A 16,176-nucleotide genomic window follows, 5' to 3' on the forward strand; every position below is an offset into this window, starting at 1 on the left:
ACCACAATAAATGCACGTACATTATCCACAGATATATGTTGTACCACAATAAATGCACGTACATTACCAACAGATATATGTTGTACCACAATAAATGTACGTACATTGCCCACAGATATATGTTGTACCTCAATTAATACACGTACATTACCCATAAATATGTGTTGTACCACAATAAATGCACGTACATTACCAACAGATATATGTTGTACCACAATAAATGCACGTACATTACATACAGATATATGTTGTACTACAATAAATGCACGTACATTACCCACAGATATATGTTGTACTACAATAAATGCACGTACATTATCCACAGATATATGTTGTACCACAATAAATGCACATACATTACCAACAGATATATGTTGTACCACAATAAATGCACGTACATTACCCACAGATATATGTTGTACCACAATAAATGCACATACATTACCCACAGATATATGTTGTACCACAATAAATGCACGTACATTACATACAGATAAATGTTGTACCACAATAAATGTACGTACATTACCCACAGATATATGTTGTACCACAATAAATGCACGTACATTACCCACAGATGTATGTTGTACCACAATAAATACACGTACATTACCCACAGATATATGTTGTACCACAATAATTGCACGTACATTACATACAGATATATGTTGTACCACAATAAATGCACGTACATTGCCCACAGATATATGTTGTACAACAATAAATGCACGTACATTACATACAGATATATGTTGTACCACAATAAATACACGTACATTACCCACAGATATATGTTGTACCACAATAAATGCACGTACATTACATACAGATATATGTTGTACCACAATAAATTCACGTACATTACCCACAGATATATGTTGTACCACAATAAATGTACGCACATTACCCACAGATGTATGTTGTACCACAATAAATGCACGTACATTACCAACAGATATATGTTGTACCACAATAGATGCACGTACATTACATACAGATATATGTTGTACCACAATAAATACACGTACATTACCCACAGATATATGTTGTACCACAATAAATGCAAGCACATTACCCACAGATATATGTTGTACCACAATAAATACACGTACATTACCAACAGATATGTGTTGTACCACAATAAATGCACGTTCATTACCCAGTGATATATTTTGCACTGCAATGAATGAAAATATATGTGATCGAAAAAATGCCATTAAAAATAGTTTTCAGTTAGAAATATTACTTTATTCCCCAATTCGTTTAGATTAAGTCACACTTAGGCTGACCTGTCGTGAGGTAACCAAATTGTTGCTATAAGTAGCAATTAGGTAAACAGACGTGCAGTAGTGAGTGAGTGAGTGAGTGAGTGAGTATTGTTTTACGCCGCTGTTAGCAATAACACCAGAAATGGGCTTCACATTATTGCTGGAACAGCATGATGTGGCCATGCATCCATACACCACCCGATTCCCGGACACAAACTTTTATTTTATTTTACATTAAAATACTTTCTTCTGATTGGTTAAGGAGCAGGTAGTTACTTTCCATGTAGCCCGCTCGCAGCCGATGTACGACTTTCTAGTAGGCCACTGAAAAATCAATCGGAACACATCTCGCATAAGTATTCCTGAGTTTCTGAAATGAAACGATGTTTACCGAATGCGTTGGGTAAAGGGAAGTAACTCTGTCCGCTTTCGTCTGGTAGCTGTCAACATACGTACGCTTCGTCCAGGCCTTTATGAATGAATGTCGTTGAGATAAATTCGTTGTCAACCGATCCCTCGGGTATATTATAAGTTGTCAACTGATCTCGAGGGGTATATGGGGTGATGTGACCATATGTTCCCCTAGCGGTCAGGCTGACACACATTGTACCGAATGTCCCGACGTATCTGTTGAGAACGAATTTATCTTACCGACATTCATTCACAAATCTCAGCAGCGTCACGGAGTCAGCAGACGACGCAAGCGAACCGAGCTACTTGCCTTAAGATAAGGCTTTATTAATCCCAAAGGAAATTCATATTGCACAGTTTTTTAGCACTAATATATGAAGAAAAATAAGAAACTTATTATGTTAAATTATGTACATAAGAAAAAAAGACACTTACTTATATACCAAGGGTAAAAACGTAGAGAATTGAACACTATCACAGTGACGACAAGGAATGGGATTAAAGTATAATGTATTATAGCATTAAACATATAATGATTCAAAAGACTAATACTGGCTGGTGTGAATGAGTTCCGGGTCCTGTTTGTTTTGAGCATGGGCATGCTCAGTCGTCGGCCAGGAGGCAGAAACTGATATTCGGAATGAAGTATATGACCGCTGTCATTTAGTATCTTACGCGCCTTTTTGACAATTTGCTGTTCATTAATTTTGCCGATATGTTGAAATTTGCTCTCTCTCTCTCTCTCTCTCTCTCTCTCTCTCTCTTGCTCCCTCCCCATCTCTCTATCTCTCCCTCTCTCTCTTTCGCTCTCTCTCCCCCATATATCTCTCTCTCGCTCCCTCCCCCATCTCTCTCTCTCTCTCTCTCTCTCTCTCTCTCTCTCTCTCTCTCTCTCTCTCTCTCTCTCTCAATAACCATGTCTGACCGCACAAAGATCTCCACCTTCTCACTTTGTTCCGCGAAAGAGTAACTATGTCAGCGAAGGAAAGATACAGCTGTGTTTATACTGATCGTGTTGCATTACACAGAGCGCAAAAGTACAGGGAGAGGCAAGAACGGAGAATATCAGTGGATACAGCGCGCCGCTGAGGTGAGTTGTCACGCTTCGGGTCAGTGTAGCAGACATATGCTGTCTATCAATGTCAATCAGTTTTATTCAGTACTTAAAAGGCCATAGGAATATAGTACAATGCGTATTTACATGTAGGTGACGTGGTTGTTAACTAACATTTCTGTTTCTATGTGACATCGCGTGACATCGCGTGATATCAATGTCATAAACGGCAACCACCCATGGTGATCCGGGTTCGAACTTATCTTCAGCAACCCATGCTTGTCGTAAGAGGCGACGGGATCGGGTGGTTAGGCTCGCTAACTTGGATGATATATGTCATCAATACCAGTTGCGTAGATCGATGCTCATGTCTATCATCGGATTGTCTGCTCCAGAATCGATGATTTACGCCATATATAGCTGGAATATTCTTGAGGGCAGCGTTAAACAAACAAACAAACATCAACCGCAGTAATATGTTAGTTTTCAATTATGAAAACATGAACGCAAAATATCAAGATACCACAACCCTCTCGGGCCACTCGAATTAACCAGCAGTTCACTCGTCACGCCCAAAGTTTACGTGCGATTTTCACATGGATACAGCATTTATATGTACTCGCTAAAATCACCGCAAACGTGAAGATCCGGGGTAGAATAGGTCTTCAGCAACCCATGCTAGCCGTAAAAGGCGACTATGCTTGTCGTAAAAGGCGACAAACGCGTTCGGGTGGTCAGGCTCGCTGACTTGGTTGATGCATGTCATCGTATCCCAATTTCGTAGATCGATGTCCATGACATCAATCACTGGATTGTCTGGTCCAGACTCGATTATTTACAGGCCGCCGTCAAATAGCCGGGATATTGCTGAGTGCGACAAACAAACAAACAAACAAAACATAAAATCACAGGGTACCGACTTTCGAGAAGCATGAGGTACCAGAGAGCTACCGTGCTTCGCCTCTATGCGTGTATACGATGTTAGGAATACCCAAACCACATACAGAATAAACAACAACTCAAAATTATATTACCGAAGGGCGCGTTAAACAAGAAAGTCACGACTCAATTTGTAGTTTGTGTTGACGTTTTGGGCGCGTTCAGCTTCCTCTGACGTCAGGGAATTTACTTTTGAGCTGTAGTGTAATTTCTTTTCTCTCCCGCCCGGGACTGTCCATATGATCATGGTGGTGTTGGTTGGTTTCAGATAAAATTCAGTGGTTACAGTTCGTCGCAACATGACAGCCCCGAGTTACAACGAAACGAGCAAGTCTCGCGGGGGCGTGGACGGGCGCAGCTACACCATTCCCAACGACAGCGTGTGTGTCAGGACAAGGATCTGCGGCGATAATATTGACTTGACATCTTTGTTTAAAGCCGTCATGGAGATCAAACAGATGGTCAGTGAAAACATGTCCTTTGTAGTTGATAAACTGGACAGGTTAGAGATGTGCAAGGATGCAGAAATACACCATTTAAAGGACGCGGTAAGCCGGGCGGAGGACACTAATCGAATTCTCAATGAACAGTTGTATGCCTACCGTATCAATGAACAGAAGATGCGGTATGAAATAAAGCTACTGAAGAATGAAAACAGAGAACTGGGGACGAAGGGGACGAAATGCCAGTCTGAAGTCGCATCTGTGACTAATCAGTTCCGCAAATTAGACGTCATGACAGAAAAGATGGATCTGGTGCTTCAAAAAACATCTTCCTCATCAGCATCCGTTTCCCTTAACAACATCGCGACCCAAACACCACCAGAGACAGCACAACTCAGTGAAAAGAATTTCACTCCTGAAACACCATCTGTCAGACGAGGGGTAACTCGCACCTCACCCTCACAAGATTGTCCAGCTTCTGATGTTGGTAGATGTGCACGGACACAAAAGTCTACAATTGCTGATGAACCATCGCGCAATGATACACGAACGCTTAAATTTGGGAGTGTAGAAAATCACCACTCTCACCCAGTTGGAAATAAGCTGAATATCAAAACACCAAACTCAGATGGAGAAAAGAACATTAAAACGGAACAATATGTGGTGTCTCGTCTCAAGGGACCTGCAAGTATTGATGGTGTAAGTGCAGCAGTGACGCGATATGCCGCTGACAGAAGTGTAAGGTTGACACATGCACGACACATGAAGACATGGCGTGGTAGGGCCGGAGGACAAACGTACACAATGCTCATTGATGTAGCTAGTGATGATTCCCACAAAATACAGGACAAATTCTGGCCGGATGGTGTTTACTGTAGACTTTACGTTCCCGAGGTAGAAATGACAACCAGGGACGGGGACAGAGCACGTGACAGGGATAAAAAATAACTAAAGGCACAAAGGATCCTGACACGCATAAGGGATGCAACTCTTCACAGACAAATGAAGTGCCTTAAACGAATGGCATGCAAATATGACATTTTCATGAAAGGCGCAACTACGAGTGAAAATGGCAACTTTTCAGGTCACAAGCTCAGATAAACATTTTATTTGACAAGAAATGTTAATTTTACAAGGTATTTTCTTGCATGACTTTCATGATCTTACTCTGAATACCATTGTGACATAGAATGAAAGTACATGTAGTTCCGACTCTAGAGAAATATTGATTTCGTGTTTGGATATTTATACAATATTTCACCACTAAATACATATTAAATGTGTTTAGGTCCTTATTCTCCAAGGTACTCCATGATTGTTTACACATATTCCTTAACGATAATCTATTTTTATACAAAAAAATACAGAAGTGTTATTTGCCTGTTTAGTGAACACGGTGGGTCCAGGTGTAGGGGTGCAGTTTAATAACAAGTAACTAAAACATTTACCCTTCTGAACTAGAAATAAAGGCGACCAGTGAGACCGCCTCATCTGTTTCATTACGGAAGCCTTTTAGGGCCATTTTTTTTTAATTTATTTTTTATACTCTCTTGAAATTTCAAGATACTAAGTTGAAATTTCAAGATACTAAGTTGAAATTTCAAGATAGAGAAGTTGAAATTTCAACATAGAGAAGTTGAAATTTCAAGATAGAGAAGTTGAAATCTCAAGATACTTAGTTGAAATTTCAAAATACTAAGTTGATATTTCAAGATTATTCACTTCAAACATATTTTTACATCTTAGGATGTTAAAAACTTATTATCATGAAATTTCAACTTATTATCTTAAAATTTCAACTTAGTATCTTGAAATTTCAACTTAGTATCTCGAAATTTCAACTTAATATCTTGAAATTTCAACTTAGTATCGAAAAAAACAAATGGCCCTAAAAGGCTTCCGTAGTTTCATCTTTAGATCTTTGAATAAAGATGTTCAGAGTGACAAAACCCATTCAACAAGACTGTATGACAAGAGGGATGACTTCAACTTTCCAGGAGTCAACTTTCCCTTCACATGCTCATGGGGGGTCGGGTAGCCTGGTGGTTAAAGCGTTCGCTCGTAACGCTGAAGACCCGGGTTCGATTCCCGACATGGGTACAATGTGTGAAGCCCATTTCTGGTGTCCCCCGCAATGATATTGCTGGAATATTGCTAAAAAAGCGGCATAAAACCATACTCACTCGCTCACTCACTCACATGCTCATGATATAGTCGGAATCGTACGATTAATTGACTCTGCTTTAGGCAGAAATTTCTTATGAATATCGAAAATGTCACTTTTATTTATTGATATGTTCTCAAAGCAAACAGAACGATTAAAGGATGCATCTGGCAAGCTGTATGTCACGTGAACCCTAGCTCCCGTTAAAAAATCTGTTTACGAGCTTGAATAGTCCCTATTCACACAAGCACAGTCCGCAAACACAGGCAGAGACACTTATCATTAAATGGATCCTGCTTTTGTTCCGCATTTACCGACCTTGACCTTGACGGTAACGCCACTATCTCGCCATATCTCTAGAAATGACAGGACGTATGGTGATTGTCGTTCTCGCTGCTTTCTTGTGCAGTTCGTTAAGGATATGTAAGTACTTTTTATCTAACCATATTGCTGGGAAGGGTAAGGTGACACCATGTCCATTTCAGCCTTCGTGATTTGCATATTAATGAGAAAAGACCACATGTTTAGAAAAGGTTATGCAAGTCATCACATGTGTGATCATTTCAACACGTTCGTGTACAGGACTTATAACAACACCATGTTATGTACAGTATTGCTAAACGATGTCACATATTCTCAATGGGCGGTCGGGTAGCCTTGTGGATAAAGCGTTCGCTCGTCACACCGAAGACCCGGGTTCGCTTCCCGACATGGGTACAATGTGTGAAGCCCATTTCTGGCGTCCCCCGCCGTGATATTGCTGGAATATTGCTAAAAGCGGCGTAAAACCATACTCATTCACTCATTCACAAATTCTTATTTAAGAGTATTTAAGGAACATTCTGAAATATTTCACATGGGCCAAATCTTTGACCCAAACTGATTATCCATGAAGACGTAGATAAGGACAGTTCGGGCATATGGCATATATTTTCTCTTGAAGTTGGAAAAAACGCTCCTTTGCACTCATTTTCATGCATTTGATCATACCAGGAGGAACTGCAAGTGTAAGAAATAAATAAAGGCTTGTTGTCAGCCATTTGAAGAGGTCTGGTACTTTTCATACCAATTTTTCAAACTTTAAGTTTGTTTGTCTGTTTGTTTATTTGTTGTTTAACGTCGCATTTAGCAATATTCCAGCTGTACGACGGCCGTCTGTATATAATCGAGTATGGACAGTCAAGTGATTGACATCATGAGCATCGATCTTCGCAATTCGGATGAAACAAGTCAGCGAATCTGACAACCCGATCACGTTAGTGGCCAAATGAGTAAATGAACTGGGCTTAACCCCACTTTGAATGTTAACTTTTCAGTTAATCATGGCGTGTAAGCTGTGACAGAAGTTTATAACACACGGAGACGTGTATGATAATTGGAAAATAAGGACAGAGTGATTTGGGATTCGAACATACGACGGACGTTCTTACACAACTCTGCACCATCTTCCCGAGGCAAGAGAGTTAACTGACAATAAACGTCCAGTTTCCACCCTAGCCGAACTAGGCTGGTATTATGGAGTTACATTTTGGCTGGACTAACGAGTCTATGCATAGTCCAATCAAAATCGAGCAACGAAATCGAAATCCTGTTCGTAAACTGTCATGCAGATTTCGCCCGATTGAAAGATTTGCAAAACGTGTGAAGCACCAACTCGTTGTCACCCTATATTGTCTAAATCTTTTCATGTCTTTAATCAAGGTGCTCACGTGATTTGATGCACTGCGTGATGTAAGACTCGTTTACACAATATAGATCTTGATTATCGATCAGATCGTCTTGACTTGGCGCCGCCATTTTGTTTGAAGAAATTCAAGTGATACGAGAGGTGGAATCTGATTGGTCCATAGGAGAGGCATGGAGGGGACATAGCTCGTATTAACCACTGGTGACGCTACGATCGATCCCAGGAATTCCAGCCTTGTTCGGCTAGGGTGGAAACTGTACTTTTAAAGTCAGTTAACTCTCTTGCCTCGGAAAGATACTCTGCCCATGCAAGTGGTCAAGGTCAACTTGTAGCTACCATTATTCATGCAATATGATAATACCCGGAGTTTAGGCATGATGATCAAACGGTTTAGACACGAGACTAACCACACCACCCATTAATGGGTGCGGATACAACATGATAATATTGACTCTGACCTAGCTGATCCTGCCCCGACTAAGGGAGGCGATTCTGTGAAGAGAATTATGGCGCCTTACAGCATCAGGCAACTGGTGCTCTCTAACATGTAACCTGGTTGGCTGGTTTGTTGTTTAACGCTGCACTCAGCAATATTCCAGCTACATGACGGCGGTCTGAAAATTATCGAGTCTGGACCAGACAATCCAGTGATTGACATCATGAGCATCCATCCACACAATTGGGATCGATGACATGCATCAATCAAGTCAGCGAGCCTGACCACCCGATCCCGTCAGTCGCCTTTTACGACAAGCATAGTCGTCTTTTACGGTAAGCATGGGTTGCTGAAGACCTATTCTACCCCGGATCTTCACGGGTTCTAACATGTAAGAGTGAGTGGGTTTGATTTTACGCCGCTTTTAGCAATATTTCAGCAATATCACTGCGGGGGACACCAGAAATGAGCTTCACACATTGTACCCATGTCGGGAATCGAACCCGGGTCTTCGGCGTGACGAGCGAACACTTTAACCACTAGGCTACCCGGAGGCACTTAACATGTTAAAACCACTGAATGTGTTAAATGAAAGCATGTCACACAATGTTGAGTAAATGCGAAATTATTGATTTTTAGCGCATGCACAGACCGCGTCATGCGCAGAAATTGGGGGCAGATGTCTCCCGGACGCGTCAGACATCTTCTGTGACGGCACTCGTGACTACAACAACCCGGGATGTCCCACACGAAACTATTGTTGTGTACCTCTCAAGAACAGTAAGTTGTAATATAAATAGTATCCAAAATGTATCCATTGCCGGAATTCCGGATCAGAGTAAACCCCCAGTACCCCATTAGTTGAAAAAGAATTTGGGGGGGAAATTATAGTGAAATTCTATAAACCATCTTAATTACAACAATTGCCCGCAGGAAGACAGTTCTCTTGCATTAAACTGATTCTGTTGATTGGGAAAGTAGGAAACAGCTGACTCATCATTTTTTTCATTATACTTTTTATGATAGTTTAAAAGGACATCGCTCATGTTTATTCAATAAAAGTTTCAGATTTTAGTATTTGCATTGAGTTCACTTTTCTTTATCAACACGGGTGCATTCGGGAGCTAAATCTTACCAAAATTGATTATGATGGCGGACATATTGACTTGTAGGTCACATGACCACAAGGGGGTTAAATTAACTTGGGTCTATATAAAAAATATTTCTTACAGACAGAGCAATCATTACTCCAATTGGCATGTTAGTATCACATTTTGGTAATTTTCAGCAAAATTACCGATTATATAATTATAATGAGGTTCGGGTGGTTACAAAGTGTTACCTGGCAGATCGTGTGCCATCAATAGCATCTGTTGTGGATTTTTTTGTGATATCGTGATGAAATGTTCAAAATCGGTATTCTTTGATAAACTGGAAAAGATATGTCGAATACAATATGTTTAGTATGTGGAGAAAATACACAATTCAGTTTAAACAAGAACAGGGACGTATTGGCAATGTTTCCGTCCCTTGTGTGACACTATGCCAACGAATTCTGATCTGGATGTTTGCCATGTGTTAGAAGAGAGCTGCTCGTCTCTCGCTGGCCGATGTATGAATCTGATCTGGGTGTTTACCATGTGTTTGTAGAGAGCTGCTCGTCTCTCGCTGGCCGATGTATGAATCTGATCTGGGTGTTTACCATGTGTTTGTAGAGAGCTGCTCGTCTCTCGCTGACCGATGTATGAACCTAATCTGGATGTTTACCATGTGTTTGTAGAGAGCTGCTCGTCTCTCGCTGGCCGATGTATGAATCTGATCTGGATGTTTGCCATGTGTTTGTAGAGAGCTGCTCGTCTCTCGCTGGCCGATGTATGAACCTGATCTGGGTGTTTACCATGTGTTTGTAGAGAGCTGCTCGTCTCTCGCTGGCCGATGTATGAACCTGATCTGGATGTTTGCCATGTGTTTGTAGAGAGCTGCTCGTCTCTCGCTGGCCGATGTATGAATCTGATCTGGATGTTTGCCATGTGTTTGTAGAGAGCTGTTCGTCTCTCGCTGGCCGATGTATGAACCTGATCTGGGTGTTTACCATGCGTTTGTAGAGAGCTGCTCGTCTCTCGCTGGCCGATGTATGAATCTGATCTGGATGTTTGCCATGTGTTTGTAGAGAGCTGCTCGTCTCTCGCTGACCGATGTATGAACCTAATCTGGATGTTTACCATGTGTTTGTAGAGAGCTGCTCGTCTCTCGCTGACCGATGTATGAACCTGATCTGGGTGTTTACCATGTGTTTGTAGAGAGCTGCTCGTCTCTCGCTGACCGATGTATGAACCTGATCTGGATGTTTACCATGTGTTTGTAGAGAGCTGCTCGTCTCTCGCTGGCCGATGTATGAACCTGATCTGGGTGTTTACCATGTGTTTGTAGAGAGCTGCTCGTCTCTCGCTGACCGATGTATGAACCTGATCTGGGTGTTTACCATGTGTTTGTAGAGAGCTGCTCGTCTCTCGCTGACCGATGTATGAACCTGATCTGGGTGTTTACCATGTGTTTGTAGAGAGCTGCTCGTCTCTCGCTGGCCAATGTATGAATCTGATCTAGATGTTTACCATGTGTTTGTAGAGAGCTGCTCGTCTCTCGCTGACCGATGTATGAACCTAATCTGGATGTTTACCATGTGTTTGTAGAGAGCTGCTCGTCTCTCGCTGGCCGATGTATGAACCTGATCTGGGTGTTTACCATGTGTTTGTAGAGAGCTGCTCGTCTCTCGCTGACCGATGTATGAACCTGATCTGGATGTTTACCATGTGTTTGTAGAGAGCTGCTCGGCTCTCGCTGGCCGATGTATGAACCTGATCTGGGTGTTTACCATGTGTTTGTAGAGAGCTGCTCGTCTCTCGCTGACCGATGTATGAACCTGATCTGGGTGTTTACCATGTGTTTGTAGAGAGCTGCTCGTCTCTCGCTGACCGATGTATGAACCTGATCTGGGTGTTTACCATGTGTTTGTAGAGAGCTGCTCGTCTCTCGCTGGCCGATGTATGAATCTGATCTAGATGTTTACCATGTGTTTGTAGAGAGCTGCTCGTCTCTCGCTGACCGATGTATGAACCTAATCTGGATGTTTACCATGTGTTTGTAGAGAGCTGCTCGTCTCTCGCTGGCCGATGTATGAACCTAATCTGGATGTTTACCATGTCTTAGAAGAGAGCTGCTCGTCTCTCGCTGACCGATGTATGAACCTAATCTGGATGTTTACCATGTGTTTGTAGAGAGCTGCTCGTCTCTCGCTGGCCGATGTATGAACCTAATCTGGATGTTTACCATGTCTTAGAAGAGAGCTGCTCGTCTCTCGCTGACCGATGTATGAACCTAATCTGGATGTTTACCATGTGTTTGTAGAGAGCTGCTCGTCTCTCGCTGACCGATGTATGAACCTAATCTGGATGTTTACCATGTGTTTGTAGAGAGCTGCTCGTCTCTCGCTGGCCGATGTATGAACCTAATCTGGATGTTTACCATGTCTTAGAAGAGAGCTGCTCGTCTCTCGCTGGCCGATGTATGAACCTGAACAGGATGTTTGCCATGTGTTTGTAGAGAGCTGCTCGTCTCTCGCTGGCCGATGTATGAACCTGAAGTCTGCTCTGGCCTGTGGAGGGGAGAGGGTGTTCGGTACAGCGGACTGCGGCCCCGTACAACAGGGCAACTACTGCTGTGTAAGACGGAACCCACAAGGTGAACAGATTTAGGGTTTAAACTTAACCTGATAATTAGGTTCTCCATGTGTCCTGACTCTAAACACGTAATTCTTTTGGGAGACATCCACAATTATACTCACAAAAGAGCGCCGCGGTTGGCTCTGTGTCCTTTTTGTGTGTCAGGATCAGCTGATCGTGGGTTCGAATCCCAGATCCTCACTGATTATCTCTGTGTCTGGGGTTAACAAGGCAAATGTCACTTCTTTAACTTGAGTTAAAGAAGACCTTGACCAGACTCCACTCCAGTGCGCTTAAACGAACAGCGCGGGCGGGAGGGCGATAATTACTTAAAGCCAACGTAAAATGCTTCCGTTGTCCCCGCAGGAACTTGAAAAACACGGAGTTATACTCTCTCACCCACTAACCCACCCACGAACTCACTCACTCACTCACTCACCTACTGTTACAGCATCCTGCGCATCAATGGGTGGTCAGTGCATGAATGTCAAGTCGGGGCTGGTGTGTGGAGGGGAAGAGGTTCAGGGTACCCCAGACTGCGGTCCTCAAGTCCAGGGCAACTACTGCTGTGTCCGCGCGGACGCTCAAGGTAGAAACAGCTCACTGAGATACCATGCCGCAGTTTAACATGAATACCCCACTCAGACACAGTACACTGACTCCGAACCGACCTGTCCTTGTTTTAGCCCCCACCTTCCGCTCTCCGGGCGGACGCTCTACCACTAGACCACGGAGGTGGTCTTTCGGAAATAACTGATTTATCCTGATGGCTGAAATTCTGCAAGGTTGTTTAGCGTGAAATCTTTTCCAACGTAATGCCATTAACAATAAGAAAGACGTTCATAGAATTCAGTTTTCGAAAACATTAATGATTGTCAAAAGTAAATATCACTCAAGTATATACCATATCTTATTTTTTTTTTAAAAGAATAATTTTTGTGTTGCTTATGTTCTTGAATATTGAAACCCCGTTTATACTTTTCTCAGTGAAATAACAGGGGCGGTCGGGTAGCCTAGTGGTTAAAGCGTTCGCACGCCACCCCGAAGACCCGGGTTCGATTCCCGACATGGGTACAATGTGTGAAGCCCATGCCAGGTGACCCCCGCCGTGATATTGCTGGAATATTGCTAAAAGCGGCGTAAAACCATACTCACTCACTCAGTGAAATAACGTCGTGCTTTAAAAAATATTATGGTTCCGGAATCACCCGCAAGCCGGCTTTTGAACTAACGAGGTCTCACTGCATTTATACTGATGAGTGGTTTTGTTTATTGTTGCTTTGAACAGTATTTCAGTTATATCACTGCATGTCTGTAATACAGGGGTAATAGGCCTGAAGCGCTGAAATCCACGAGCACAGGTGTGGCGTGACAAACCAAGGGAGATAACCAGGGCGTAGCTAGGATTCTAACAACTAGCATGTAATCCTGCAGCTGGCTGCTGGGGTTTGCACCTCGCCGCAGTGACTGCTTTACTTTAGACGACATGGCCAACCAATCCTAAATGATCCAGTGTATTTCATCTTCATTCCTTCATTATAAATACCCGTGGCCTATTTGCCGTCATTCTTTCGTTTCCGAACGTGACATCATTGTCTTCAACTCTCGGACGGAATTTCTCTCGCTCATGTTTGTTTGTTATTTATAACCTCACTCAGCCATATTCCAAACTTTATGAAGGCGGTCTGCAAATAATAGAATCTGGGCCAGACAATCCAGTGATTGACATCATGAGCATCGATCTACGCAATTGGGATACAATGTCAGCGAGCCTGACCACCCGATCCCGTGACCCGTGAAGATCCGGGGTAGAATAGGTCTTCAGCAACCCATGCTTGCCGTAAAAGGCGAGTATGCTTGTCGTAAAAGGAGCCTTACGGGATCGGGTGGTCAGGCTCGCTGACTTGGTTGATGCATGCCGTATCCCAGTTGCATGGATCGATGCTCATGATGTCAATCACTGAATTGTCTGGTCCAGACTCGATTATTTACACACCGCCGTCATATAGCTTGAATATTGCTGAGTGCGGCGTTGAACAACAAACAAACAAAACCCGATCCCGTTAGTCGCCTCTTCCGACAATCTTTTTTTGCTGAAGTCCGAAACCTAACAATTCTAACACTTATCTTTGCGGGTCCTATCGCTCGTGTAAGTATTTTGATTGGATGTTTTTTAGAGCACTGGCAGCCAATGGGCCCAGGGTATTTAACACAACAGGAGACAAAACGCTGCATAATCGAGTAGGTGGTTGCCCGTACACCTGAATTGGTAACCTAGTCGTATATTCCCCCTTCCAGATACCCCCATGGAAGCGTGTGAGAGAGAAGGGGGGAGATGCCAGACTCTGCTGTCTGCACTGGCTTGTGGCGGCGACAGGGACAACACTCAGTGCGGAGACAGCACCTTCACGTACTGCTGCTACCCTCCAAGACAATAAACTCTACATGTCCTCGTACATACGCTTTTTACGTGCGCTTTAATAGCAGCCATTGACGAATATATGTCAGTTCGACCTCTCGATCCTCTGCAACGAAACACTATTTGGAAATCGTGAATCGCTAATAAACTAAATAATTTATTCTGTTCTGTCCCATCCCACCCTCACCAAAACACATAATTGAGTTAAACAAATTTTAAAACAAATGCTTTAAATTCATTTTGCAAAATAAAATATTTACTTGGAAATGATAATGTTTTTCGTTGCTGTTGTTGTTTAACGCCGCACTCTGCAATATTCAAGCTATATGACGGGTGCTATGTAAAAACTTTGAAACTGGACCAGACAATCCAGTGATTGATATTTTGAGCAACGTCCTACACCGAGTTGGAACGGTGACAGGCATATGCATTTAACCAAGTCTCCAAGCAAAACCATCCGATCCCTTAAGTCGCCTCGTACAACAAGCATAGGTTGCAGGGGACCTGTTCTAAGCCGGAATATCCACGAAGGAAAATCATTGTTATGTTCGCAAAGTATATACTCTGAGCTAAAAAAGAAGAGAGATTTTCTTAAGGATATAAAGTATTCGTAGAAATATTTTAAATACCATGTGATCTGTACTGTATATATATTAATATTATTCTTAAATATTTGCGGTTGTCACCGTGTGGTATTATATTAGACATCAGTGTAGAGCATGGCATTGTCTTAAAAGGCCATCGAATCATTGTACCTTCAACAATGAGAACACAAATACCTGCAATCGTGCACCAAGGACACACAGGCGCTGAGAAATGTCAACTGAAGGCAGGAGAATGTATATTCTGGCCTGGTGAGGTGAAGTGAAATGGGGTTTAACGTCGCGTCAAAGATTATTGCACTTATACAGCGACGTGTATGTGCGTGTAAGTGTGTGTGGCTGCTTGTTCTAGTCCGGACTGATGCCGATTTATAATGCTAGCACACTGAGATACCACGCCGCAGTTTAACATGAATACCCAACTCAGACAAAGTATACGACTCCGAGCCGACCAGTCCTTGTTTTAGCCCCTTAATGCCGAGCGCCAGACAGGGTAACAACAAGTACCATCTTGTAACGCCTTTTGGTATGACGCGGCCGGGGATCGAACCCCGAACCTTCCACTCTCCGGGCGGACGCTCGACCACTAGACCACGTAGGCGGTCATCGAAAAAAGACGTGTAATGATGTAACAGTGTCACCCACGCTCAATGTGCGCATGGATGAATTTTGACAGAGAACAATCTTCTTTAAGTGTACAGACATGGGTATTTGGATGCTGAGTTAGTGAGTGGGCTAGGTTTAACGCCACTTTGAACAGTATTCCAGCTACATCACGGCGTGTCAGCTTGATGCGGGAGGAAAGCCGAAGTGATGCAGACGTTAAACACTGCAAGATAGCAACGGTAAAGTGTATCCCAAGGATAATTATCAGGCCAATCTTTGACATGAACTCTAGTTTAGCGGATCCTAGCAGAGATGAGGGTCTCAATTCTCCACATCGAAACGCCCCGACCCCGAGTGTTTGCATGTTCAACCAAACATGATAGTGTTATCTGGCTATAAACCGACAAATCAATAACAACATTCATCAA

At 42.8% G+C, this 16,176-nt stretch overlaps 2 protein-coding genes across 2 annotated transcripts; both read left to right on the top strand.

Moving 5' to 3' along the window:
• The first annotated feature begins 3,971 nt into the window (after nucleotides 1-3,971).
• On the top strand, nucleotides 3,972-5,063 carry LOC139471281 (uncharacterized). Its single transcript, XM_071253582.1, has one exon. It carries the CDS (start codon nucleotides 3,972-3,974, stop codon nucleotides 5,061-5,063), a length of 1,092 nt encoding a protein of 363 aa, XP_071109683.1.
• A 1,557-nt stretch (nucleotides 5,064-6,620) lies between these two features.
• LOC139471313 (uncharacterized) lies at nucleotides 6,621-14,799 on the top strand. The gene is made up of 5 exons (XM_071253619.1): nucleotides 6,621-6,702; nucleotides 9,042-9,182; nucleotides 12,003-12,140; nucleotides 12,573-12,710; nucleotides 14,420-14,799. The coding sequence occupies exons 1-5, from the start codon at nucleotides 6,642-6,644 to the stop codon at nucleotides 14,557-14,559; spliced, it is 618 nt and encodes a 205-aa protein (XP_071109720.1). The 5' UTR covers nucleotides 6,621-6,641; the 3' UTR covers nucleotides 14,560-14,799.
• The last annotated feature ends 1,377 nt before the right edge of the window (nucleotides 14,800-16,176 follow it).

The sequence above is a fragment of the Haliotis cracherodii genome, unplaced genomic scaffold, assembly GCF_022045235.1.
Source record: "Haliotis cracherodii isolate W230 unplaced genomic scaffold, xgHalCrac1.p SCAF_22, whole genome shotgun sequence".
Taxonomy (NCBI): domain Eukaryota; kingdom Metazoa; phylum Mollusca; class Gastropoda; order Lepetellida; family Haliotidae; genus Haliotis; species Haliotis cracherodii.